Consider the following 26,388-nt stretch of genomic DNA (forward strand, 5'->3'; position numbering starts at 1 on the left):
ACCATTTTAATGTGGTATTCGGTGTTCAATCTTCTTTATGCAGCAGAATGTCACAGCTGAACAAAAAATGATCAAAAGTTGGCCCTTTCTTATACAAAGAAGCAGAAGAAGGAAATGAACTGAATGTTATAAAGCTTCCCCTTGTCCTTGCCCCTGCACTTTTTTCCAGGCATAAAGTGATGGGACAAAGTAGGTAGCATTCATACTTGGAAATTGACAGCTCAGGGCCAAATGGACCCTATGCAAAAGGGGAAAGTCAGAAGTGGACCTTCATTGTGTCAACTTAAAAATCACACAATTTGGCTGCGTGCGGTGGCTCATGCCTGTAATCCTAGCACTTTGGGAGGCTGAGGCTGGTGGATCATGAGTTCAGGAGATTGAGATCATCCTGGCTAACGTGGTGAAACCCCATCTCTACTAAAAATACAAAAAATTAGCTGGGTGTGGTGGCACATGCCTGTAGTCCCAGCTACTCGGGAGGCTGAGGCAGGAGTATCACTTGAACCCAGGAGGCGGAGGTTGCAGTGAGCCGAGATCGCACCACTGCACTCCAGCCTGGGCGACAGAGTGAGACTCCATCTCAAAAAAAAAAAAAAAAAAATCACACAATTTATCCATTTAGAAAGGAGAACTTTATTTCTTAAGTAGGGGATGACAACCTGCAGGAGAGAAGTGCAGCCTCTGGCTGCAAACAAAAAGCAAGCGCTTTGAGGGAGGGAAGGATGAGGCAGGGCTTTATGCTGAACCATATGCATGCTTGGTTGGCCAAGCATAAATATTCAACAGGCGTATTAGTCTGTTTTCACACTGCAATAAAGAAATACCTGAGACTGGGTAATTTATAAAGGAAAGAAGTTTAATTGACTCACAATTCCACATGGCTGGGGAGGCCTCAGGAAACTTACCATCATGACAGAATGTGAAGGGGAAGCAGGCACCTTATTCACAAGGTGGCAAGAGAGAAGTGAGAAAGCAGGAAAAACTGCCATTTATAAAACTGTCAGATCTCATAAGAACTCACTCACTATCACGAGAACAGCATGGGGGAAACCATCTCCATGATCCAATCGCTTCCCTCACTCAACATATGGGGATTACAGGTCCCTCCCTCAACATGTGGGGAATACAATTCAGGATGAGATTTGGGTGGGAACACAGAGCCAAACCATATCATTCCACTCCTGGCCCCTCCGAAATCTCATGTCCTCACATTTCAAAACACAATCATGCCTTCCCAATAGTCCCCCAAAGTCTTAATTCATTCCGGCATTAACTCAAAAGTCCAAGTCCAAAGTCTCACCTGAGACAAGACAAAATCAAAAGAAAATGCATTACTTCCAAGATACCATGGGGATATAGGCGTTGGATAAATGCTTCCATTCCTAATGGGAGAAATTGGCCAAAACAAAGGGACTACAGGCCCCATGCAAGACCCAAACACAGTGGAGTAGTCATTAAATCTTAAAGCTCTGAAATAATCTCCTTTAACTCCATGTCTCACATCCAGGGCATGCTGATGAAAGGGGTAGTCTCCCATGGCTGGCCTTGAGTGCCTGCAGTTTTCCAGGCACACGGTACAAGCTGTTGGTGGATCTACCCTTCTGGAATCTGGAGGATGGTGGCCCTCTTCTCACAGCTCCACTAGGCAGTACCCCAGCAGGGACTCTGTATGGGGGCTCCAACCCCACATTTCCCTTCTGCACTGCCCTAGCAGAGGTTCTCCATGAGGGCTCTGCTCCTGAATTAGACTTTTGCCTGGATATCCAGGTATTTCCATACATCCTCTGAAATTTAGCTGGAGGTTCCCAAACCTCAATTCTTGACTTCTGTACACCCACAGGTCCAACACCACGTGGAAGCTGTCAAGGCTTGGGGCTTGTACCCTCTGAAGCAATGGCTCAAGCTATAACTTGGCCCATTTTACCCGTGGCTGGAGCTGGAATGGCTGGGAGCTATGACTATTCATGAAGCGGGGATATGTGCATGTGTGGTAAGCAAACACATATGTTACATGCATCTCATGTTCACTTTGGGGCAGAGACTTAACATTTAAATACATTATATTTAGGCCCTATACATCAAAGGTGAAGCAAGGATATGAAGGCATTCAGTGTGCAGCCTTAAACTGGCCAGAATCAGTTCATGTTCAGTGGTCTCTTATCAGGAGAGAGTTATTGAAATCCATCTCTTGTCCAATAAAAGCTGTAGTTATGGCTTGTGGAACAGGTGAGTGGAGGTCAGTAAGTCAGCAAGTGAGTGAGCTGCAATTGTTTCAATATTGCTTATCTCTAGGGCAGTGCTTGTTTAGCTGCTAGAGAAAAAGAAAAGTTTTGTGGCAATTAGAACATACTTTATTCTTTAAGTGTAGCAGAGCAGGACTTAACCCTTGACTGGCATGGCCTTAGGCTTTGTTTATAATTTGGTATCTTATTACCACAAAGAGTGCATGCAATTAGCCTTGTGATCTCTATTTGAACAGTAACCATAGTCAGTCGTGATCTAAATCACAAAAGGGAAGGAGTATAATGTGATAGTGTGGTGCAAAGTTTTGCATAGGTCAGGGATGGGCTAGCCAGTGAAGGGGTGGGTTGCCCCTCCACACCTGTGGGCGTTTCTTGTTAGGTGGAACAAGAGACTTGGAAAAGAAGAGACACAGAGACAAAGTATAGAGAAAGAAAAAAGGGTGCCCAGGGGACCGGCGTTCAGCACGCGGAGGATCCCGCCGGCCTCTGAGTTCCCTTAGTATTTTTTCATCATTATTGGGTGTTTCTCGGGGAGGAGGATGTGGCAGGGTCATAGGATAATAGTGGAGAGAAGGTCAGCAGGTAAACACGTGAACAAAGGTCTCTGCATCATAAACAAGGTAAAGAATTAAGTGCTGTGCTTTAGATATGTATACACATAAACATCTCAATGCCTTAAAGAGCAGTATTGCTGCCCGCATGTCCCACCTCCAGCCCCAAGGCGGTTTTCCCCTATCTCAGTAGATGGAATATACAATCGGGTTTTACACCGAGACATTCCATTGCCCAGGGACAGGCAGGAGACAGATGCCTTCCTCTTGTCTCAACTGCAAAGAGGCGTTCCTTCCTCTTTTACTAATCCTCCTCAGCACAGACCCTTCACGGGTGTCGGGCTGGGGGACGGTCAGGTCTTTCCCTTCCCACAAGGCCATATTTCAGACTATCACATGGGGAGAAACCTTGGACAATACCTGGCTTTCCTAGGCAGAGGTCCCTGCGGCCTTCCGCAGTATTTTGTGTCCCTGGGTACTTGAGATTAGGGAGTGGTGATGACTCTTAAGGAGCATGCTGCCTTCAAGCATTTGTTTAACAAAGCACATCTTGCACAGCCCTTAATCCATTTAACCCTGAGTTGACACAGCACATGTTTCAGGGAGCACAGGTTTGGGGGTAAGGTTACAGATTAACAGCATCACAAGGCAGAAGAATTTTTCTTAATACAGAACAAAATGGAGTCTCCTATGTCTACTTCTTTCTACACAGACACAGTAACAATCTGATCTCTCTTTTCCCCACAAGGGATGGGCTAGCCAGCTGTGAAGCTGGAGCAGATTAATGGTTGGTCCCCAGATGCCCACCAGCAACAGTTAGGTGTGTAGACTCAGGGATATACAAGTATAGAAGTTTCCCAGGAATATACTTAAGTATAGCCTCTTTCTAAGCCCCTATAGCCTGCATTGCTGTAAACAGGCACTATGCCTGGTCTAATTCAACTCTTTTAAAGCTAATCGAGAGGACAAGCAGTTGGGCTCCTTAAACAGAACAAACAGGAGGCCCCAGTCACCTAACATAATGCTCAAAGAGAGCAGCCAGAAGTTGTAGCTTCTCAGCATTTCATCAATAATCACTGATTTGTAAGACTGGAGATAGAAGAAAAACAAAAAGCAACACCAGTGGAGCTGGGCATTGCAAGTCCCATCTGAACTGTAACAAAAAGGATTCATTACTAGACTCCCAACATAAGCTTGAGAAGGCCATCTCTGGCTGCCAGTGACTATGTCAGTGCTGAAATGGAGTCACCACCCAGAACAGCATTTCCAAGAATCCCTGGGGATAGGGGCACCCACTATGGGGACAGTGTGCTGAGCGTGGGCCTGGATGGGCATAGGTGGGTGGAAGCAAGCTAACCAGCAACTCATCCTATTCCATAGAGAATATAATGATAGGAACATGAATAAAGTTCCAGCTGCTATGGGAGACCTGGAGAGGAGGAGGTTTGTATTCCACGTGCTGAGGAACCTCTCAACAAGAGGTGAGACACTGCAACTTGGGCCCCTGTAGCCTGAATGGTAAGAATAGAGTTTCTGACAAATGCAGCCAAAGATCTCCATGAAATCCCAGGGAGAGACCTGTGCCCAACACCCAGCATGGCACATCTGCAAGCAGGACACACTACAAAAATCCTGCTTTCTTTTCCCCAGGGGGAAGATTTTGATGTCTTCAATGCAAATGTTCCTTCGACGGCTAACCATGCATCTCACAACTCTCTGGGACAGAGTTCCTACAACCAGTTTCCAATTAAAATTGATAATTGATAAAACATTTAAAACATGCTACCTATAGAGAGGAAATGTAGCTCCAGTTCAATGAAGATTTTCACAAATGGTGAGTATTGACTTATTTAAGGAATAGACAGTGCCAAAAAGATTCTGACACTGACTTACATATTTAGACTCTGGCCCTGCGGAGCTACGTCTCACCTTTGCATCTACAAGGTTGCTTATGGCAATTGCCATGACTCTCTGCCTTGGAGGCCTTTTGTCTCACCCTTAGAGCATGCTGGACTTGACCCAAGGCCAACTGGAGGTGACAGAGATTTATATCACCCCTGGGGGAAGTCCTTTAAGAAGTATGGTTGGTTATTTGGTGGCTAAATACCCTCAAGACTTTTCATCCTACCCTTGGGATGAATGTCAGGTGTGTGTTCGACACAGTCTCCCATAGGATCCCCCTGGGAATTAGCTCAAATTGCCCACACTGGTAACCTGCTAGATTATTCTTGCCACTTAATTGGCTGCATTCCTTCTAAATCTCACAACACCCCTACCAGTGCTACCTGGGACTCCCTCCTACGTAGGCACTTTCTACTCATAAGTGTGCCTCAGGGTCTATTTTTAGGGAACCCACATTTGAACACCTTGTATGCTAATTTACACTCACACTTGAATGTCTGGCTAGAAGTAGAATTGTAGGCTCAAAGTTATTTTGCACCAACAGCCAAAAGATGATTCTTTCTTTCCTAGGCATTTCTGGTTACCTCATTAGCTCCCTCTCTCTTTTTCTCAATTGAAGAAGTATATCTCTTGCGAGAATTCCGTCCCCACTCTGCAAGCCACTCTCATTTTAAATTTATTTGATTATAACAGCTACCCACTCCCTCCCCCAAACTTCAAGGGAGACAAATCAAGACCTCTAAGTGGGCTTTTAAAGTCACCTCCCTCTAGAAATTTAGGGCTGCAGGGCTTCTCCACGTGCCCACTCAGCCGTCCTTCCACCTTCTCTAAACAGGGCCTCTCTTGAATCCAACACCCCCAGACTCTGCAATGTTAGTAAACACCCTCTCAAAGGGGAGTAGCTAGAGTTCATCTGTTGTGGTCTCGGGTAGCAGAGACAGGTGAGAAGTTAAGAAACCATGTGAACAAAAGGCACATCCAACCAAAAGCAGTGAGAAAACAGCTTCTATTTGTAACAGTTGCATTATGGGAAGGATTTATTGATCCACACCATTTTCCTGGATTTTCTACGCTCCCTGTGGTATAGAGATGGGTCAATGGCATAGTGTTTTAACAAAGGCCAATTCCACCCTGGTATGGTTTGCGTCTGTGTCCACAGCAACTCTGTCAGATTCGCATCATTTCTGTGATTCCCAAGCTGTCTGCTGAGCAGAATGCTCAGCATGGATTTAGAGGCCAGACTGGGTCTTAAGTATTTGTTTGCCTTCCTCCTGGTGCTCCGTGCAGATGCGCTGGGACTGACTTCAGAGTGTCCCTGAGCCATGACTGCTTGACTCCACAGATCCACAGATGGCTTCAGGAAGACAGGACAACAGAGATACATACACACACACACACACACACACACACACACACACACGGGATCATAAAAGTCAGCTTTGTGACAATTTGTGATTTTAAATGTCAGCTATATCATTTCTTTGAGTCCCACATATGCATAAATGTATTTCTAGAATATCTTTGTTGGCCCATGAACATGTCTATCAATTCCTGTTTCATTTGCTAATACTACAGACTAAGTTTTGAGTCCAGAATGACAAGCTCCCCCTCTTACATAATCCTTCGCATTTTTTCCAGTATAATTGCATCTGTTCTTCCAGTTACACATACACTCAAAATTGTGCTATAAATTATGATTGGGATTGCACTGGATTTACTGATTTATTTAGAGGAGAATTGATGCCATTGCAAAAACTGATCTTCCTTTTCAAAAAATGTAGTATTTTAAAATGTTATGTGAATATTCAAACTGGAAGCTCATTAAAAGTTGCATGTGTGTTTTCCTTGTGCTTGTCCTCATCTTTCTAGGTGTTTCATAACATTTGCAACCAATGTAAATAGGACATTTTATTTCTATGATATTCCCTATTTAAGGAAGACTATGCAGATTTTTAATTTATGTATTCATTTATTTTTATTTTAGAGATGGGGTCTCCGTATGTTACCCAGACTGGTCTTGAACTCCTGGGCTCAAGCGATCCACCCCCCTCAGCCTTCCAGAGGCTATAATCCAGCTGGGATTATAGGTGTGAGCCACTGTGCCTGGCCTAGTATGAAAAGCTTTTATGCATTTAACATCTATCAATCAACCTCTCCTGGCCTATTTCCTAGGTGATTGCCATGGTTTTCTAGGATGTCAGTTCCTTAAGAGAAAGACAGTTTTCCACTTTCTTTGTTAATAAAATACTGAATACCAATAAGTTCTCTTCCCACTGCAAATTGTTTAGAACACTGAACACGGCCTCAGGGTCTTTACATGGTTCTGTGGGGGCTAGGAAAAAACCTGAAGGACTGAGCCTTCCTTCCCTGCCACTCAAGAAAGGGAGTGTGTGACCTGGGTCGCTTTACAGGAACCTCAATTTCCTCAGTTCTTACATAAGATTGAGTGGGCAGCCAGTGTGCAGGCAAGCCACATCTCCTCATAACAGTCATTTTAGTTCCTCATGAGAACCCCACTATAAAAATCACAAAGCCCTGTCCTCACCGTTATCCCTCTGACAGCCTGGAAAATCCATGTCCTGCATATAGACACTACCCACCTGCGTCACACTTTAATGGTAACAATGTAGTTATTCTAGATCAGATACTTGAAAGGGAATATGGCTTGAGACATATGCATATGTCTCAACAAACTGGTCTAGTTTTAGCATAAGATTTTCCAAGGCATTAAAAGCCCACCTGCATCCCAGGTCCACAGAATAAAAGTGTGGAGTTCCACTGCTCTGAGCTTTGGGAGGGGGTTACACAGTTGTGCGAGACACAGCAGTGTTTAACTGCAGTGTTAAATTTCTGCAACTAAACACTCCATTTACATGAACTGTGTATTATAGAGGGAGTAATTGCAGAGTCATGACCAAAACTGGATGCAGAGATTGACAAGCAAATGGGAAATTCAACCTAAGACTAATTCCCTGATTGGAACATGGCAGACAAAGTCGCTGATCACTACCCAGGGAACCTGGCAAGATGCAGTGGGTGCTGTAATCTACACAAAGGATAAATTTTAATGAAGGGATTTTGCACAAGCCAGGGACAAGCTCTGAGGCCAGGATAGCTGAATGTCCCATCCAGGAAGGAGACATGTAGATGGCACCCAGCCACAAGATATACCTACTTCCTCTCCCAGCAACTTCCACTTACCCTATTCTGCTCTGAACCAGAAGGAAGCCAGGTGATGGTTGCCAGTATTTGAATCTTGCAGACTGTTGGCATTAGGTTCTGAGAGCAGTCGTGAGTCATCATAGTAACCGTGACTTCACTTGGTTCTGAACCAATCAGGCCCTGGGACTCAGGGAAAAAGAGAGAGTGTGCTAAGGAAAGAAGTCATGTTTCCTCTCACTGTTTACTCTCTGGTCTAGGTCTTTCTTCAAAAGAAACCTGAGTGGTCTGACAGGTAAAATATTCTGATATACCAAGATCATAGAGCATCCTTTTGTGCCATAACCTAACTAATCTACCTGATAAACCTCAACCCTGTTTGGTAATGGGGGTGAAGGTATGGGAGATTCATTTGTTCAAACTGATACAGAGAAACTATAGAGCAGTGGATAAAAACACAGGCTTCAGATACAGGCTTTTTTCAGTTCCAATCTCACCTTTCTATCACTTGGGCAAGTCCTTTAATCTCTCTTGAGGTCAAAATAGAGAACACAGTTGGCATCCACCCCTAGCCTTGGCATTATGCCAGATTCAAGTATAATACCACTCAGCACTTTTTGGGGTGAGACTGGGTCAGTTATCAGAGGCGAGTACAATCTTTAAATAACTGAGATTATGTTCCCAGGATGGAAACTCAGAAGGATGGGCCTTAGAAACAGAAACTAGGTAGCACCTGAGAATGTCCAGTTTATTTCTTACACAAGGGTTTGGAGTAAGATCCATACCTGCTTCGCCAGTGATTTTCAAAGAAGGCAAATCCTATTTGAAGCTAAAGTAACATAAAGAGATTTGGAATGAGGAAACAAATTATAGCAGCCTGTAGGTTGTAGAATGAAGAAATACAGATGTAAAATAATGAATTTTGTTATGGATAGATTTACCAAAGAGACCTACTCTCTCAACTTGCTGCACAAAATGCAGTAGAAGAAAGCCCCTATCCCAAGTACAGGGAAAACTCAGAGGTGAAAAGAAGGCAGCTCTGCAAAACAGCAACATAGAATTGAGTTAAAATTAATGCGAATGTAAGAATTACGTCGACACTTGAGCTATAAGCTAGCACTTTGAGTACAATCTAACAGGTCTGTGTGTGTCAGGTGATGATCAGATTGATACAACAGTGTGTCCTTAATGTCCTGGGTCCCATCAGGCTCCTACACAGCCCCATGTGTGAGACAGATTGAATAAATGATATGGTTGGCATTTCAAATCAGATGATGGCCCAAAGTGTGTGTGGGTGTGTGGCAGTGAGGAAGAGGTCCCCAGATCCACTTGATTACATGGAATTCATCATCTTTTTCAGGCTTCCTTGGTTGTGCTGTTTTACTGAGGTTGTTTGGGGCTGCTGCTTCATGGATAAAGAACTCCCTAAAGCCAGTCCCAGTGAGTCTGCACTGAACATCAAGAAGTCAGGCAAATCCTTCAAATGCAAGAAGCCCACCAAAAATGTGCAGGTCTTTTTAATCAACAGACAACTGGGCAGGAACAGAAGTGACACTGACCTGTCAAAGTGGCTATGGATGCTGCCATAAAGCAACTCCAGGGTGAACATGGCCTTGGACAAAAAGTCATGTGGCTTATGTGCTGAGGCCTGCCCAGAATTTTGAGACATTAATTATAATTAGAACAATAAACTCCTCCCATGTTTGAGCCATTAAAACAGAGTCTGTCATTTCACTCCTTTGGGTTGGATGTGTGTTTGCTGACAGGGCTTACTTGGGTTACACTGGAAGGGGCTTTTGTTCATCCTAACGCACAGTGCAGGGGTGCTCAGACACAGAGCAGAGAGTGAGATCATGCTGCACACCAGATCTCCCCCATCAATCTGAAAAACACTGCGAAGTCGAAGTGATGTAGTACTTGGCATTCAAGGACCAAAGACTCTAATCCCTAGCCATTTTGAAGAGACCACCCTGGTGTTTCTCTCTAAAACCTAATGCCTGTCCTAATGAAAAGACATTGTTTAAGAGCAGACCAACAGCTGGGCCGGGGGTTTGGGACATGTTTCATCATTGCAGATGTCATGTCCACAGAGCCTTCCAGGGGCAACTGCTCTATTCAGTGTCCCCAGGAAAGTGGAATGCCCTGATGGCTTTTTTGTGTCATGTCAAACAAACCTTCAGGCCACAGCCAATCAAAGATAATTAATTTTCCTGAAGTGAAGCCACCCAATAGTCCAACAAGACATATGAGATGGTTCCCATTGAAAAACCTCTGTCCCTAAGAAATATCCTGAGCAAGTCAGATACTCCAAGAAACCTGAAATGGGAACTATGTGCGCAATTGGTGACTGAGAAGTGAGAGCTAAAGCTGAAGAGGGGACAGGGAGAGCAAAGAGGTCAGAGCCATGGTGGATATGGGCAAGCTTAAGTTAGGAATAAGATGAAATTAACATAAAAGGAACCATTAAAACCATAACAAATTCCAAGCATTTCTCTTGTCCTTTAACGTAAGCTGCAAAATAAGCCTGCAAGCAGTCCTTCTGTCCCCTCCACCTCTCCTTCCCAATTCCCTGTGCTCTCACAACCTGTCCAGCATTTCCCAAGTCCCCTTCCTGTGTCCCCTCCCCCACCTACATCTAAGGGGCTGTTATTCTCTCTCCCCTTAGCCAGGTCTCTTCTGGATCTGTATTAGATAGAAAATTTAACTCCTCTATGTCCATTTAACTCTCCTCCCTGTCCCTGTCAACTTTGCTTTCCCTGCTCTGATTCAGCATTGCCAAAATAGAACCACAAGCCTCTCCTCAGAGGATGCAACTGACTGTAGGTTGGAAGGGGAGGGTTTAGAGGACATCCAGGTAGAGGGGCCTCTTGGGTGCACTCTTGGTGGGAAAGCTGCCTGGATACTCCTCTGTTGGTTACTATTTTGCTGCAGTTCAGGATCAAACAGTGGCTGTACCAGCTGGTAGAGAATCAGTCTTTTTGGTTGAATACCAGGGGATATGCAGCTGATCTGGCTGATAGGGGATGTAGCTGGGTGAGCTTTTCCCACTTGGTAGGGAGCATATCTGATGAGAGCAGGGAAAATCGTGGCTAGGCCTTTGATGCCCTGTGAGGCTCAATTATGCCAAGGCAGCACATGGAATTTCAGGCCTTGTAACACATGGCAGTAGACAAAATCGCTGAGAAGAGTGAATGAACTGAGGAGTGAGCCAGCAAAGCATGGTGAAGAAGGCTGAGACTCTGAGGGTGCAATCAGCAGCTGACAGCGGTAAGGCAGTCAGGAAGGAGAGCTGGGTGTAGACTCTAACCCACAGTGGGAAATGGCCTGATCTTTTAAATTAATTCATTTTTCATTGATAAATAAAAATTGTGTCATGTCCAACATCATGCTTTGAAATGTGTATACATTGTGAAATGGCTAAATTAAGCTAATTACATTACATTACATGCTTATCATTTTTTTGTGTATGGTGAGAACACTTAAAATCTACTCTTTTATCAGTTTTCAAGAATACAATACAGTTAGTACTAGCTGTAGTTAACATTTTTAACAACAGATCTGTTGAACTTGTTTCTCCTTTCTAACTGAAATTTTGTATTCTTTGACCAACATCTCCCCTCACTGTTCCAGGCCCTGGCAGCCACCATTATCTTCTCTGCTTCTATGGGTTCAACTTTTTAGACTCCACATAGAAGGGAGATCATGAAGTATTTGCCTTTTCTGTGCCTGGCTCATTTCACTTAGCAAAATGTCCCCTAGGTCCATTCAGGACATGGCTTGATTTTTTATTGATAATTTTGTACCTGTTTATGGGATACATGTGATATTTTGTTACAAGCATGGACTATGTAATGATCAAGTAAGGGTATTTGGGGTGTCCATCTCTTCAAGTATTTATCATTTCTATCTGTTGGGAACATACCAAGTTCTCTCTCCCAGCTATTTTGGAATCCATAGTACATTTGATGTTAACTATAGTCGCCTTACTTTGCTATCAAACATTAGAACTTATCCCTTCCATCTACCTGTATGTTTGTACCCATTAACCAACTTCTCTTTATCACTTCCTACCAACACACCCTTCCCAGACTCTGGTATCTATTATTCCATTCTCTCCCTCTATGAGATCAACGTTTTTAGCTATCATACATGAGTGAGAACATGAAATAATTGCCTTTCTGTACCTGGCTCATTTCACTTAACATAACCACCTCCAATTCCATCCATGTTGCTGCAACATGGATTGCGGAATTTTTTATGGCCAAATAGTATTCCATGGGTGTATATACACTACATTTTCTTTTTCCACTCATCCACTGATGGACACCTAGATTGATTCCATATCTTTGCTATTGTAAATAGTGCTGTGATAAACATGCGAGTGCAGGTATCCCTTTGACATACAGATTTCTTTTCCTTTGGATAGACACTCAGTAGTGGGATTGCCAGATCATATAGTAGATATATTTTTAGTTTTTTTGAGAAATCTTTATACTGTTTTTCATAGTGTTTGTACTAATTTCCATTCCCAAAAAAGTGTATGAGTTCTCTTTTCTCCACATCCTTGCCAGCATCTGTGACTTTTTTTTTTTTTTTTGTCTTTTAATAGTAGCCATTCAAACTGGGGTAAGATGGTATCTCATCGTGGTTTTGATTTGCATTTCCCTGATATTTAGTGATGTTGAGTACTTTTTTCGTATACCTGTTGGCCATTTGTATGTCTTCTTTTGAGAATTGTCCATTTATGGCATTTGCCCACTTTTTAACGGGATTGTTTTATTATTCTTGACTTGTTTGAGTTTCTGGTATATTCTGAATATTAATCCCTTATCAGATGAATAGTTTGCACACATTTTTACCCATTCAGCAGGTTATCTCTCCACTCAATGGATTGTTTCCTTTGCTATGCAGATTTTTAGTTTGATATAGTCCTTTTTGTCTCTTTTTGCTTTAGTTGTCTGTGCTTTTGAAGCCTTAGCCATAAAATCTTCACTTATGCCAATGTCCTGAAGATTTTTCCCTATGTTTTCTTCTACTAGTTTAATAGTTTTGGGTCTTAAGTCTTCAATCCATCTTGAGTTGATTTTTGTATATGGTTAGAGGTAGGGGTCTAATTTCCTTACTCCACATATGGATATCCAACTTTCCCAGCACCATTTATTAAAGAGGGTGTCATTTCCTCAGTGCATGTTGTTGGTGCCTTTGTTGAAAATCAGTGGGCTGTAAATATATGAATTTATCTCAGAGTTCTCTATACATTGGTCTAAGTGGCTATTTTTATACTAATTCTATATTGTATTTGTTACCATAGACTTGTAATGTATTTTGAAGTCCAGTAGTGTGATGCTTCCAGCTTTATTCTTTGTGTTTAGGTTTGCTTTGGCTATTCTGGCTTTTTTTGTTGTTGTTGTTCCATATGAATTTTAGGATAATTTTTTCTATTTCTGTGAAAAAAATGGCATTAGCGTTTTGAATCAGTAGATTGCTTTGGGCAATATGGTTATTTTAACAATACAAATTCTTCTGATCCATGAGCATGGAATGTCTTTCCATTTGTTTGTGTCCTCTTCAATTTCCTTCATCAGTGTTTTGTAGTGCTTTGTAGTTTTCCTTGCAGAAATCTTTCATCTCCCTGGTTAAATTTATTCCTAGGTATTTTATATTTTTGTAGCTAATGGAAGTGGTATTGTCTTCTTGCTTTCTTTTTCAGCTATTTCATTATTGGAGTACAGAAACAGTACTGATTTTCATATGTTGATTTTGTATCCTGCAACTTTATCACATTTGTTTATCAGCTCTAAGAGTTTATTGGTGGAGTCTTTTGATTTTTCTAAATATAAGATCATGTCACCTGCAAAGAGGGACAGTTTGGTTTCCTCTTTTCAAATTTGGGTGTGTTTTATCTCTTTCTCTTGCATGATTGCTCTGGCTTGGACTTCCAGTGCTGTGTTGAATACGAGTCATGAAAATGGGCATCCTTAACTTGTTCCAGTTCTTAGAGGAAAGGCTTCCAACTTTTCCCCATGAAGTATGATCTTACCTGTGGTTTTGTCATATATAGCATTTATTGTTTTGAGATATGCTCCCTCCATGCATGGTTTGTTGTGAGTTTTTATCATAAAGGGATGTTGAGTCTTATCAAATGTTTTTTTCTGCATCTATCAAGATGATAATATAGTTATTGTTCTCCATTCTGTTCATATGATGTATCACATTTATTGATTTGTATATGTTAAACCATCCTTACATTTCCTGTTATAACTCCCACTTGATCATGGTGTATTATCTTTTTTGATGTGCTGTTGAATTCAGTTTGCTAGTATTTTGTTGAGGATATTTGTGTCTATGCTCATCAGGGATATTAGCTTATAGTTTTCTTTTTTACTATGCCCTTGTCTGGTTTGGGTATCAGGGTAATTCTGGCCTTGTAGAATGAGTTAGGGAGAATTCCCTTCTCTTAATAGTTTGAGAAGGATTGGTATTGCTTCTTTACGTATTTGGTAGAATTCAGCAATGAACCTATCCAACCCCGGACTTTTCTTTGTTGGGAGATTTTTTACTAGTGATTTAATGTTACTACTTGTTGTTGGTCTGTTCAGGCTTTCTCTCTTCCTGATTCAAGCTGGGCAGGTTGTATGTTTCCAGGAATTTACCAATTCCCTCTAGGTTTTCCCGTTTATGAGCATATAGTTGTTCATAATACTATGATGATCTTTTGTATTTCTGTGGTATCAATTGTAATGCCTCCTTTTTCATTTCTGATTTTATTTATTTGGGTCTTCTCTCTTCTCGATTATTCTAGCTAGTGGTTTATCAATTTTGTTTATCAACCAACTTTTCATTTAATTGGTCTTTTCTATTGTTTCTAGTCTCCACTTAATTCTGCTCTGATAGTTTAAGTTTCTTTACTTCTAATTTTGGGTCTGTTCTTAATTTGATAGTTCCTTGAGGTGCATTGTTTGATAATTTGAAATCTATTTTTTCAATGTAGCCTTTATTGTTATAAATTTCTCTCTTACCACTGCTTTTGTTGTATTCCACAGGTGTTGTTATGCTTTATTTTATTTTTATTTGTTTCAAAAAATGTTTTGATTTCCATCTTAATTTCTTCATTGAGCCAGTGGTTGTTCAGGAGCATGTTCTTTAATTTCCATGAATTTGTATTGTTTCCAAAGTTCCTCTTAATATTGATTTCTAGTTTTATTCCATTGTGGTCTGAGAAGTTACTTGGTATGATTCCAATTTTTATAATTTGTTGAGCCTTTTTTTGGTCGTGGCCTAACATATACTCTATCCTGGAGAATGTTCCATGTGCTGATGAAAAGAATGTGCATTCTGCAGTAGTTGGATGAAATGTTCTATAAACGTCTGTTAGGTCCATTTGGCTTAAAGTTGAGTTTAAATCCAATGTTACTTCTTCTTTATCTAGATGACCTGTCTAACGCTGAGAGTGGGTGTTGAAGTCCTCCATAATTACTGTATTAGAGTCTAAATCTTTAGATCTAGTAATATTTGCTTTATGAATCTGGGTGCTCCAGTGTTGGTTGCATATATATTTAGAATTGGTATTTCTTCTTGCTGGTTTGATCCCTTTATCATTATATAATGACTTTCTTTGTCTTTACTATTTTTGGCTTAAAGTATCTTTTATCTGACGTAAGCATAGCTACTCCTGCTGGCTTTTGGTTTCCATTAGTGTGGAATATACTTTTCCACCCCTTTACTTTCAGTCATACATGTCTATATGTAAAGTGCATTTATCATAGGCAGCACATAGTTAGATCACGTTTTTTTTACCCTTTTACCCAGTCCATATTTTTAAGTGGAGAAATTAATCCTTTTATATTCAAGGTTACTATTAATATGTGAGGTTTTGTTCTGTCATGTTATTCATTGTTTTCTGGTTATTTTGTATAATCTTTGTTCCTTTTTTTCCCTTATCGTTTGTCACTGTGGTTTGGAAATTACCTGTAGCAGTATCAGTTGAGCACTTTTTCTTTCTCATCTGTAAGTTTGCATTACCATTCAGCTTAATACTTAACATTTTGTTTTCATGGTGGTAAATGTCCTTTTGCTTCTAGGTTTATGACTCCCTTGAGCATTTCTTGTAGGGGCAGTCTAGTGATGATGAATTCCCCCAGCTTTTGCTCATCTGGGAAAGACTTTATTTCTCCTCCATTTATGAAATATAATTTTGCCAAAAATGGTATCCTTGGCTAGCAGATTTTTTTTCCTTTTAGCATGTTGAATATATGATTTCATTCTCTCTGGCCTATAATATATCTGTGGGGAAATCTGCTGTTAGTCTCATAAGGGTTCCTTTATAGGTAACTAGATGCTTTTTTAGAATTATTTGTCATTGACTTTAGACATTGTAAATATAATGTACCATGGGGAAGATCTTTTTGCATTGTATGTTTGAGGATCCCTGGGCTTCCTGTATATGAATGTCCAAACCTCTTGGTAGACCTGGAAATTTTTCATCTATTATTTCATTAAATAGGTTTTCAAAATCTTTTGTTCTCTCTTTGCCTTTTGGGACACCAATAATTTGTATATTTGGTTACTTTATGGTGTCCCATATATCACAAAGGCTTTGTTCATTCTTTTTTATTTTTGTCCAGGTTATTTCTAAAAACCTTTCTTCAAGATCTTAGATTCTTTCTTCTGCTTGATCTAGTCTATTGTTGGAGTTTTTCAAGTGCATTTTGCAGTTCAATGTAGTCTTCAGTTCCAGAATTTTTTTTAATGATAGATATTTCTTTCTCATTCATGTCCTAAATTGTTTTCCTGATTTCTTTTTATCATTTTTTAGAATTTTCTTCTATCTCACTGAACTTCTTTAGAATTGATAATTTGAATTATTTTTCCAGGATTTAATGAATTTCTTTTTGATTGAAATCTGGTTTTGGATAATTATTTTGTTCCTTTTGGAGGTGTCATGTTTCCTTGCTTTTTCGTGTTTCCTGTGTCCTTACATTGATACTTGCCTATCTGGTGTATCAGTCACTTCTTTCAATTTTTTGAATTTGCTTTGTTAGAGGAGGGCTTTTTCCTGAAGATCTATCTATAGTATTGGTTGAGTAGGGCACTTTGGCTGTTATTCTGGGTGCATGAAGTAGTGTAGTCTCTGTATGATTTCTTTGGCTATAAACAGTGTCAGTGGTATCTAAGGTTTCCTTGCTGGCTTATGGTGAAGTTATTGGTGGAGGCTGTGAAACAGTTTTGCGGGGGACTGGTACACCAAGTATGCCAGTCTTTGGACCCCACTGGTGGCAGCAGTGGGCTGAGCATGCCTGTCCTTGGGTCCCAGGGTGGCGTACACTGGCACCATTGTTAGCAGGTCCAGGCATGCCAATGCTTGGGCCTCCAGGTAGCTTACTTGGATGCCAGTAGAGGCATATATGGATCAGGCAAGTGGGTGGGTTCTCAGGATCCTGGGCAGTCAGTGTGGTGAGGGTGATGGCAGTGGTGGTGGTGGGATGATGCTCTGCTTCCCAAGTGGTTCATGCTGGTACGGGCAGTGGTGGCTGTAGTGGCCTGGAAACTGGCCCACAGGTAGGTGTCACCTGTGGTAGAGGCAGCTGGGTGGGTAAGAACAACCTCAGGCCCCTGGGAGGAGTATTCAGGTGCCAATGTTAGTGGACTGGGCTTGGTAATCCCCTGGCTCCTGGACTATGTGCTCTGTCTGAAGGTAGGATGAGGAGGGACAAAGCTTGGCCAGGATGGCTTGTCCTCGGGCCTCTTGATGATATGTACAGGTGCTGCCTATGAGAGGCAGGGGAAGAGCAATCATCAGACCACTGGCAGGATGCTTGGGTGGGCAGTAACAGCACAGCTGCTACTGGGTGCAGTGTCACCTTCAGTGACAGCAGCCTAAGTCGGTAGGTGGGGAGTGCACACACCACTCACACCTCAGCACTCACCTTAGCCCTGGGTGTGGTAGCCTATGCTCACTTGTGTCTAAGAGCCAAGGTGAGCAATGGCTTGATATATATATATATATATATATTTTTTTTTTTTTTTTTTTTTTTTTTTGCGTATTGACAATGCAAGGGAATTTAGATCGTCCTGGCACTGGTTCTATCACTACTCTAGCTCTTGCACCTTTGTGATCTCTGCTTGCCATTTGCCTCTTTGCTCTCAGATGCATATCCTGCCATAGTGGTTGGAGATTAACTAATGCCTCTGGGATTTACACAGGTGAAAGTGTTCAGAAGAGGTTCTGCAGAACTTGCCTGGTCACACAAAATGCACTACTGACCATATTTACCAACTTTCCTCTTCCAGCTCCAACTTTCTTTCTTTTCCTTTCTCTACTAAGCCTGACACAACTAAGTTAAAGAGTGTTTCTACATAATGTCTAAAAATGTTGATTCTGAGAAACAGTAGGACAATTTGGCAAAGTAAGAACAAGTTTGGTGTATTTCATTTCGGAACTTAGATGACAAAAATCCATTAAAAAATTAAAACTTTAATAATTATTAAAACGGTTTGCAGCTTTGTGACTGTTTATTAATTGGTTTAATATATATTCATTAACAAAATTAATATTCATTAACAATTATAAACAAAAATTAATAAACATATAAAACTTTCATGCTGTACATGCTAAAACATATTCCAGACAAAAGATGCCTTAAAATGTTCCTACCATTGGTTTAGAAATGGTATACCAAAAAACTAGCCTAAGGCAAAAAGAAAGGCAACTAAAACTGATGTGGCGTGGTATTTAGTACAGGAGGTCAAAGATATTTAAATCTTTGACGTAAGATAGACAAAATACTAGAAAAAGTAAATATTTCATAATATATGAAGGAAAACAGGGAGATGTTTTCTCTCACTAAGTTACATCCGTAATGTGGGTTGATATACGGTCATGAAAAATGGCAGTAGTCACAGACTGGTCATTCTGTCCAACAGACTCCTTTTCTCTGAGACCTTCCAACTGTACACACATTCTTCTATTTTCTGTGTGACTGAGTCCCATGGCCATTGCTACTTGGTTTGATACTTGTCACCTCACCCTAGATGAGCCAATCAGGTATTTTTCCTGATAATTTGGAGTTTGGAACTAGACCCCAAAACTCAGTGTTTTTCCTCTAAGTTTCATTACTGCCATTTCTGTATAGAGAACATTATTTAGAATACCTACTATTGAGTTCTCTTGAGCTACCCTTGTTTCTGTCCTTGCGAAGCATGCTTGCTGCTTTGGTTTCTTGGATTCTGTAAAGTACTTATGTTCTTCTAATTAATTATTTTGTTGTAGAAGTTCCCACTTTGTATTACATGCAACAAATATAAGCACTATCAAAGAAGTGTGTGGTTCTGCAATGTGCTTTATCAAGTGTACCAGAGCAGAGCTCTGAAGTATGTCATCTGGTGCATTGAGGACAAAATATTGGCAGCAGGGGCATAGAGGCTTCCAGGCCAGGGTAGAAACTCTCTCCTTTGTAATAAAGGTAAGAAATGTAGTGGGTAATCTAACATCTTCCTATGATGAGTGGTCTTTTTTGGCCATTACATGAGGCCACAAATACATTTTGAATGATTGTGGAGGTGATTAGGGAAATTTACTGAAATGTCTAAGGATAAGGCAAAGTTGGGGGGCCAATATGGTTCTGCAAAAGATCAGTTCAGAAGTCATGAGGACCTGAAATGGAAGTAATGGGCACACAGTTAATTCTTGGTCAAACCTGAAGTAGAACTTTTGTCTCTTAGTCAGTGGTGTTTTTCATTATACCATAGTGTTTAGTTTTGAAGGATGAGAGTCAAAATAGATAAGCCAGTGTGAGAATCTTTTTGGCATTCTCTAAATATTTTAATATTCTACCTACTGTTTCTTAGTTTTAAAAATTATCTTTGCAATTTCCAAACAGACATTTGTCAGATTTTTGACATATATAACAAAAATGATATAATTTCAGAACCTTAAAAGAGGATCTTGGCTGGGTGAGGTGGCTCATGCCTGTAATCCCAGCACTTTGGGAGGCCAAGGCAGGCAGGCCACGAGGTCAGGAGTTTGAGACCAGCCTGGCTAACATGGTGAAACCCTGTCTCTACTAAAAGTACAAAAATTAGCTGGGCATGGTGGCATGCACCTGTAATCCCAGCTACTTGGAAAGCTGAGGCAGGAGAGCCACTTGAACCTGGGAGGCAGAAGTTGCAGTGAGCCGAGATCGTGCCACTTCACTCCAGCCTGGGCAACAGAGTAAGACTCCATCTCAAAAAAAAAAAAAAAAGATCTTAGAATCTAGAAAATAAAATATATGTTCCCAATCCATACTAATTGGCCTTTAGAGCAGAATATCCTTAATTCTTAAGGCATACCATTAATTTAATAATATACATTTAAAGTATATATATCTTATCATTATCTTCTTGATCTCAGAAATGTTAAAATGTAAAAAAGTAAGCATCTTGAAATACAAGAAAAACTGCTTATAGCCCTTATCTGGTTGTCTGGTTACTGTTTTATTGTATATACATGATACTGACAATTGCTTTGAAATATTTTTGATGGTTTTGGCAAATAAATGTTTATCCATATTAGGTAACTTTTTAAAATGATGAATGATGGTTTCCAACTGTGTTTTAGCATCCTCAAAATCTTCACTTTTTTTCCCTGTGAGCTCTTAACATGGAGAAAAATATGGGTCATTTTCCTAAAATTATGCTATTCTTACTTTATGGGAATAATCTCCATTTGTTACGATGTACAATTCTTCCAATGCATTATGGGATTTGTTTGGTTATTTTTCTTCAGGATTTTTGCATCTCCATAAATGGAAATGATCTTATGGTTATCTCTCTTTATGCTCGTCTTGTCAGTTTTTGAAGTTGCTACAGAGGAAAGAAATGAGACTTAAGGGGAAGCAAGGTTGGGGGGGGGTTATCTTAGTCCATTTTGTGCTGCTATAACAGATTATCACAGACTCGGTAATTATAAAGAACAGAAATGTATTTTCTCACAGTTCTGGAGGCTGGAAAGTCCAAGATCAAGGCACTGACACCTGGTCTGGTGAGGGCCTTCTTGCTGCATCCTCACATGGTATAAGGTAGAAGGGCTAGAGAGGATGAACACTGTGTCCTCATATGGCAGAAAAGTGAAAGTGGGTGAATCCACTCCTGCAAGCCCTTTTAATAACAGCATTAATCCATCCATGCATCCATGAAGATGGAACTCTCTTGACCTAATCACCTCCCAAAGGCCACACCACCCAGCACTGCTGTACTGGGGATTAAGTTTCCAACCCATGAATTTTGGAGGGGACACATTCAAATTATAGCAAGGTTTATTTATATAATTTTATATTTTTAAATAGATTCCAGAATTGTTTCTTTTGATTAATTAGAAAGAGGAAACATTGTTGATGTAGGAAGAGAAGCAATTAGTGTTGGATGTTTATGCAGGAGTGAAGTCCCCATAAAGGCAAAATCTTCATGAAGGCCATGTGCACAGTGGAGGGATTTGGGAAAGGGCTTAGACATCTCTCCATTGTTACAGAAGAGTAGGCAGAGAAAGCTGGAAGATGTCAGGATGTTGATAAAGGAGCTCATGTCTAATGGCTTTTGTGTCAGATTCGGGGAATGAGATGTGACTGCAGAAGCAGAGGTTGATGCGATGGGAACCAGCAACCAGTGAATGTGAGCAGTATGTAGAAGCTGGAAAAGGCAAGGGAATATATTCTTCCCTAGAGCTACCTGTGGGGGTTCAATCAGGCTGGTGGGAAAAATTTTAGTTATAATAGCCACAAATGCTCTTGGAAGGCCTGAGAGTTTGCATAACTTCGGTAATAGATCTGGCTGAAGGCAGCCAGAGTCTCTATGCAGGAGCCAGAGAGCTCAGGGTGCAAATACAAAGGAATGTAGAGTAGTTTATCTAACTAACTTGTTTACTCATGTGGTCCTAAGACTAACCTTTGATTTACTGCAGGTGCTTAATTGCTTTCTACTCGGGAAGTCCACAATGTCAATTACCCTCTAGTGGTGTTGACTCAAGCCTTTGTCAATTAATCTTTGCTGAATAAATGCGAGTCTCACTAGCTGGTCAGGACCTCGGCTGCTACTAAGTGGCCCAGACACTCAGCTGGACTGGCAAAGCAGAATACCTGTGTGTCAGTGTACTTTATTCATCCATTGTTGAGTCAGGGTCTGCAGGACGGACCCCCGCAGCTGCCAAAAGGAACATAATTCTGTCAACCCATTTTAGAATTCTGACACTCACAATGTTAATATATTTGTGTCATTTTAAGCTACTTAAGTTCATGGTTATCTGTTAGAGCAGCAACAGAAAACTAATACAAAGGCCTTAATCAAGGCCTTTCAACCTTGACATCAAAGTTGAGGAAATATGCCATGAAGTGCCATTTATTTTTTCCAAGTTTAAGAAAAGGTCAAATTGAGCTGTTAAATGGAGATACAAGGGAGATAATTACCACTTTCTCTCTTTCTCTCCAAATGTATTTATAGAGAGAGAGATAGATAGGTAGATAGATAGACAGATAGACAGATAGGATAGATATAGATATTGACATATAGATACAGATAATGGGTTTCAATACTTAAAGGACCTGTTTTAATTTATATTTGCCTGCATAATTTCAACTGGTGGAGATGAGGTAGTGTGCGCAGGGTCTATGGGGTCCTTTTAAAACTCAAGCTGATTGTGCCAAACACTTAATTTTAACTTTTTACTCATTTGAGTCTGAGTATCCATGCCCACTATGAGATAGGGCAATGGGGACTACGGCCATGGAAAATTAGGCAATGTAACAGTTCTGTTGTTTAAGGTAAGGCATACTTGTGTATCTTCTATTTTATGTTTGATAACTGCCCTAAGAGTATAGGGGGTACTTTGTTTAAATGTAGTGGGATCCCCAGATATAGCTGTACTTTGGACCCCAGTACTGATTAAGGACATGAAGGTTTACCAACTGGTGTATTTTAGCAGGTGTTAAAATTAATTCTGAATCCAGAGGCATAAAAACAAATCAGCACCCTTTTGTTTTTCTGTTGTATATAGTATTTTAGTAAATGCTTGCCTTCCAATTGGGTCAATTTTGTTTCTTCACCCTTGTATTCAGGTTTTTTAAGGAAATGCTAAATACACTTTGGGAGGTCTTCCCTACCCTGCTCATATTTATTGGTTTCTTCTTCCAGATAGTCTCAAATTATTATCAGAGTTAGCAGCCTTCCTTATGGCAATGATTGCTTTACTGGGTTTAAGGATCCTGGGCTTAAGTCGGGTTTGAATGGACCCCTTGATTGTGCAACAGGGCACATGAAAATATCATTAGCATTTTCCAATAACATAATCAGGGGTTCTGTTGTTACAAAGTCATAGGCTGCAGTGACAACAAAAGCATTTTGTAGGGTCCTAGTGAGGCTTTTGCTTTTAGGAGCAAGAAGTCAGCCTGCCACATGGTAACTGCTCTTCCTCCATATGAGTGACCACCTCATGGGCACATAGATTGCACAGGGCATTATTCTTTCCATTGAGTTCTATAGAATGGGGCCAATGCCTGGTTGAGACACACAGACAGTAGTCACAGGGTAAGATTCATTCCCCTGAGCCCAGTGACAGTCATGGCTTATTCTGGAATTCAATGTAATCTGAGACACACAGATACATTTGGAACCAGACACATTACCCAGGGTCATTTTAAGGATGACCCCAATCCCATAATTCTATCCCCAAAATTAACTGTTGAAATTTCCATATTAGGTTAGTTAAACTGAAGCTTGGTAGGATTCAATAAATGCAGAGCAAAGAAACATAGCTCAAAGAGCAAGCTTTCTAGCAGAAAGCAGCTCAAAGTGCATCCTTTCAGTCAGCAGCTGAGCCAGTGAGGAAGCCAAACCAAGAGATCAAAGATACTCTGTGATAGTGGACATTGTTTAGAAAGCATGCTCACTGTACCAATACTTGTTGCAGCACACACACACACACACAGACACGCACACCCAAAGAAGGTTTTTAACAGGTTTATTACTCACATACCGAGGCTTTCTGGGGAGAGGAGGGCAGGCAACCTGAGGCACTGATTAAAATCCATCACAGTAAAAGATGAAAAATGGAGGTAAGATACTTGATGACACATTTTCTTGACAAACTTTGAAGTAGGAATGATTATGACCCCAGTTTACAGATGAGAAAATGAAGCTTAGAGAAGTGAACCCAACTGATCTAAAAATAATTTATAAGTGTCAGCAATGGAACTTGGATACACATTTACCTTATGTTAGTGACTATGTTCTTAATCCAGGCCAGGTAAAGTGGAAAACATTTGAACTAGTAAAAAGTTGATTTCCAAAGTAATGGAGAGACATTGTCTTATTATGTGTGGATACCTGTTAAATTAATAATAAATGCTGCACCAATTATGTGCAGTATACAATTATACTTTAAAACAGAGGATGCTGCTGTTAGTATACTAACTCTTGTTCGAATTGGACATTACTTTACATCAGTGCTTCTTAGTGCACTAATAAAAATATAGTTTCTTGCCTCAGGACATACACACCTCTGTGACACCAGTAACACTGTAGTCAGAGGCTGAAGGTCAGTGTGTCGGTAGGCTATTGGATCTCACAGTGTTGCAAGTGACTTAAGGTCATGACTCACCTGAGCACCATTAGTACAACCGGCGGCAGGGCTTCAGGCCCAGATGCCCATGCTCTAACATTGGAAGAACCAGAATTGAGGTCATGCATGGCTGCAAGCGTAGTTGTCTTAGGTCTCTGAGAATACAGTACATGCTGTGTTAGCCCAGCTGAGGTTCTCAACAGCAGATGCTAGCAGAAATCTCAGGGACAAAAATGGAATGTCCTTTCCTGAGTGAAAACAAGCAATTCCATAGCCAAGGACCTGACCATCGGCCATGGTGTAGAGACCAGCTTAAGACTCAGGAGCCCTGCCCCTTCTGCTACTGTGAGGACCATGAGCTTTGCCTTACTCTAAGATGTCTTCTTTGGAAATGGGAAGAAGGCAGGGGAAACAACCCTACTGATGAGACACACTTTCAAGGAAATGTATATCCAATGGTGACTGCTTAAATCAGAGGTTGGCTGAGGTGACCACATGATAAATGCTAAGGGAGGAGGATTAAATGAGATGATATTACTAAAGCACTCAGAACAGTGGCTGGCATGCAGAGAGTGCTCAGAGCCAGTGCATGCCAGCCACTGTTCTGAGTGCTTTAGTAATATCATTGAGAGGTGACAGCACACTGGCAGTCCTCACAGCCCTCGCTTGCTCTCGGCGCCTCCTCTGCCTGGGCTCCCACTTTGGCGGCACTTGAGGAGCCCTTCAGCCCACCGCTGCACTGTGGGAGCCCCTTTCTGGGCTGGCCAAGGCCAGAGCCGGCTCCCTCAGCTTGCAGGGAGGCATGGAGGGAGAGGCGCGAGCAGGAACCAGGGCTGTGAGCGGGCTTGCAGGCCAGCTGAGCTCCGGGTGGGCGTGGGCTTGGCGGGCCCCGCACTCGGAGCAGCCGGCCGGCCCTGCCGGCCCCGGGCAATGAGGGACTTAGCACCCGGGCCAGTGGCTGTGGAGGGTGTACTGGGTCCCCCAGCAGCGCCAGCCCACCGGCGATGCACTCAATTTCTCACCGGGCCTTAGCTGCCTTCCCACAGGGCAGGGCTCGAGACCTGCAGCCCGCCATGCCTGAGCCTCCCACCCCCTCCATGGGCTCCTGTGCGACCTGAGCCTCCCCGACGAGCGCCACCCCCTGCTCCATGGCGCCCAGTCCCATCGACCACCCAAGGGCTGAGGAGTGCGAGCGCATCGCGTGGGACTGGCAGGCAGCTCCACCTGCAGCCCCGGTGCGGGATCCACTGGGTGAAACCAGCTGGGCTCCTGAGTCTGGTGGGGACGTGGAGAACCTTTATGTCTAGCTCAGGGATTGTAAATACACCAATCAACACCCTGTGTCTAGCTCAGGGTTTGTGAATGCACCAATCGACACTCTGTATCTAGCTACTCTGGTGGGGCCTTGGAGAACCTTTATGTCTAGCTCAGGGATTGTAAATACACCAATTGGCATTCTGTATCTAGCTCAAGGTTTGTAAACACACCAATCAGCACCCTGTGTCTAGCTCAGGGTTTGTGAGTGCACGAATCGACACTCTGTAACTAGCTGCTCTGGTGGGGCCTTGGAGAACCTTTATGTCTAGCTCAGGGATTGTAAATACGCCAATGGGTACTCTGTATCTAGCTCAAGGTTTGTAAACACACCAATCAGCACCCTGTGTCTAGCTCAGGGTTTGTGAGTGCACCAATCGACACTCTGTATCTAGCTACTCTGGTGGGGCCTTGGAGAACCTTTGTGTCGACACTCTGTATCTAGTTAATCTAGTGGAGATGTGGAGAACCTTTGTGTCTAGCTCAGGGATTGTAAACGCACCAATCAGTGCCCTGTCAAAACAGACCACTCGGCTCTACCAATCAGCAGGATGTGGGTGGGGCCAGAGAAGAGAATAAATGCAGGCTGCCTGAGCCAGCAGGGGCAACCCGCTTGGGTCCCCTTCCACAC

The 26,388-nt window shown here is 41.8% G+C and overlaps 2 protein-coding genes across 17 annotated transcripts in view; one reads left to right on the forward strand and one right to left on the reverse strand.

The window, feature by feature from the left end:
* The window catches only part of ZNF75D (zinc finger protein 75D), a 58,793-nt gene that overhangs the window by 14,370 nt on the left and 18,035 nt on the right, over positions 1 to 26,388 (reverse strand). For 2 of the 16 annotated variants that reach the window (XM_063804335.1, XM_016944186.3), the window contains one exon: positions 7,898 to 8,038. The exons of the other annotated variants lie outside the window; for them this stretch is intronic. The gene's annotated coding sequence lies outside the window, so the exon portion shown is untranslated. The remainder of the gene's footprint in view (positions 1 to 7,897; positions 8,039 to 26,388) is intronic. 16 annotated transcript variants of the gene reach the window in all.
* LOC112206982 (embryonic testis differentiation protein homolog C) lies at positions 9,013 to 9,444 on the forward strand. Its single transcript, XM_054676914.1, has one exon. The coding sequence runs from the start codon at positions 9,106 to 9,108 to the stop codon at positions 9,442 to 9,444; it is 339 nt and encodes a 112-aa protein (XP_054532889.1). The 5' UTR covers positions 9,013 to 9,105.

Source organism: Pan troglodytes, chromosome X (genome assembly GCF_028858775.2).
Source record: "Pan troglodytes isolate AG18354 chromosome X, NHGRI_mPanTro3-v2.0_pri, whole genome shotgun sequence".
In the NCBI taxonomy this organism is placed as follows: domain Eukaryota; kingdom Metazoa; phylum Chordata; class Mammalia; order Primates; family Hominidae; genus Pan; species Pan troglodytes.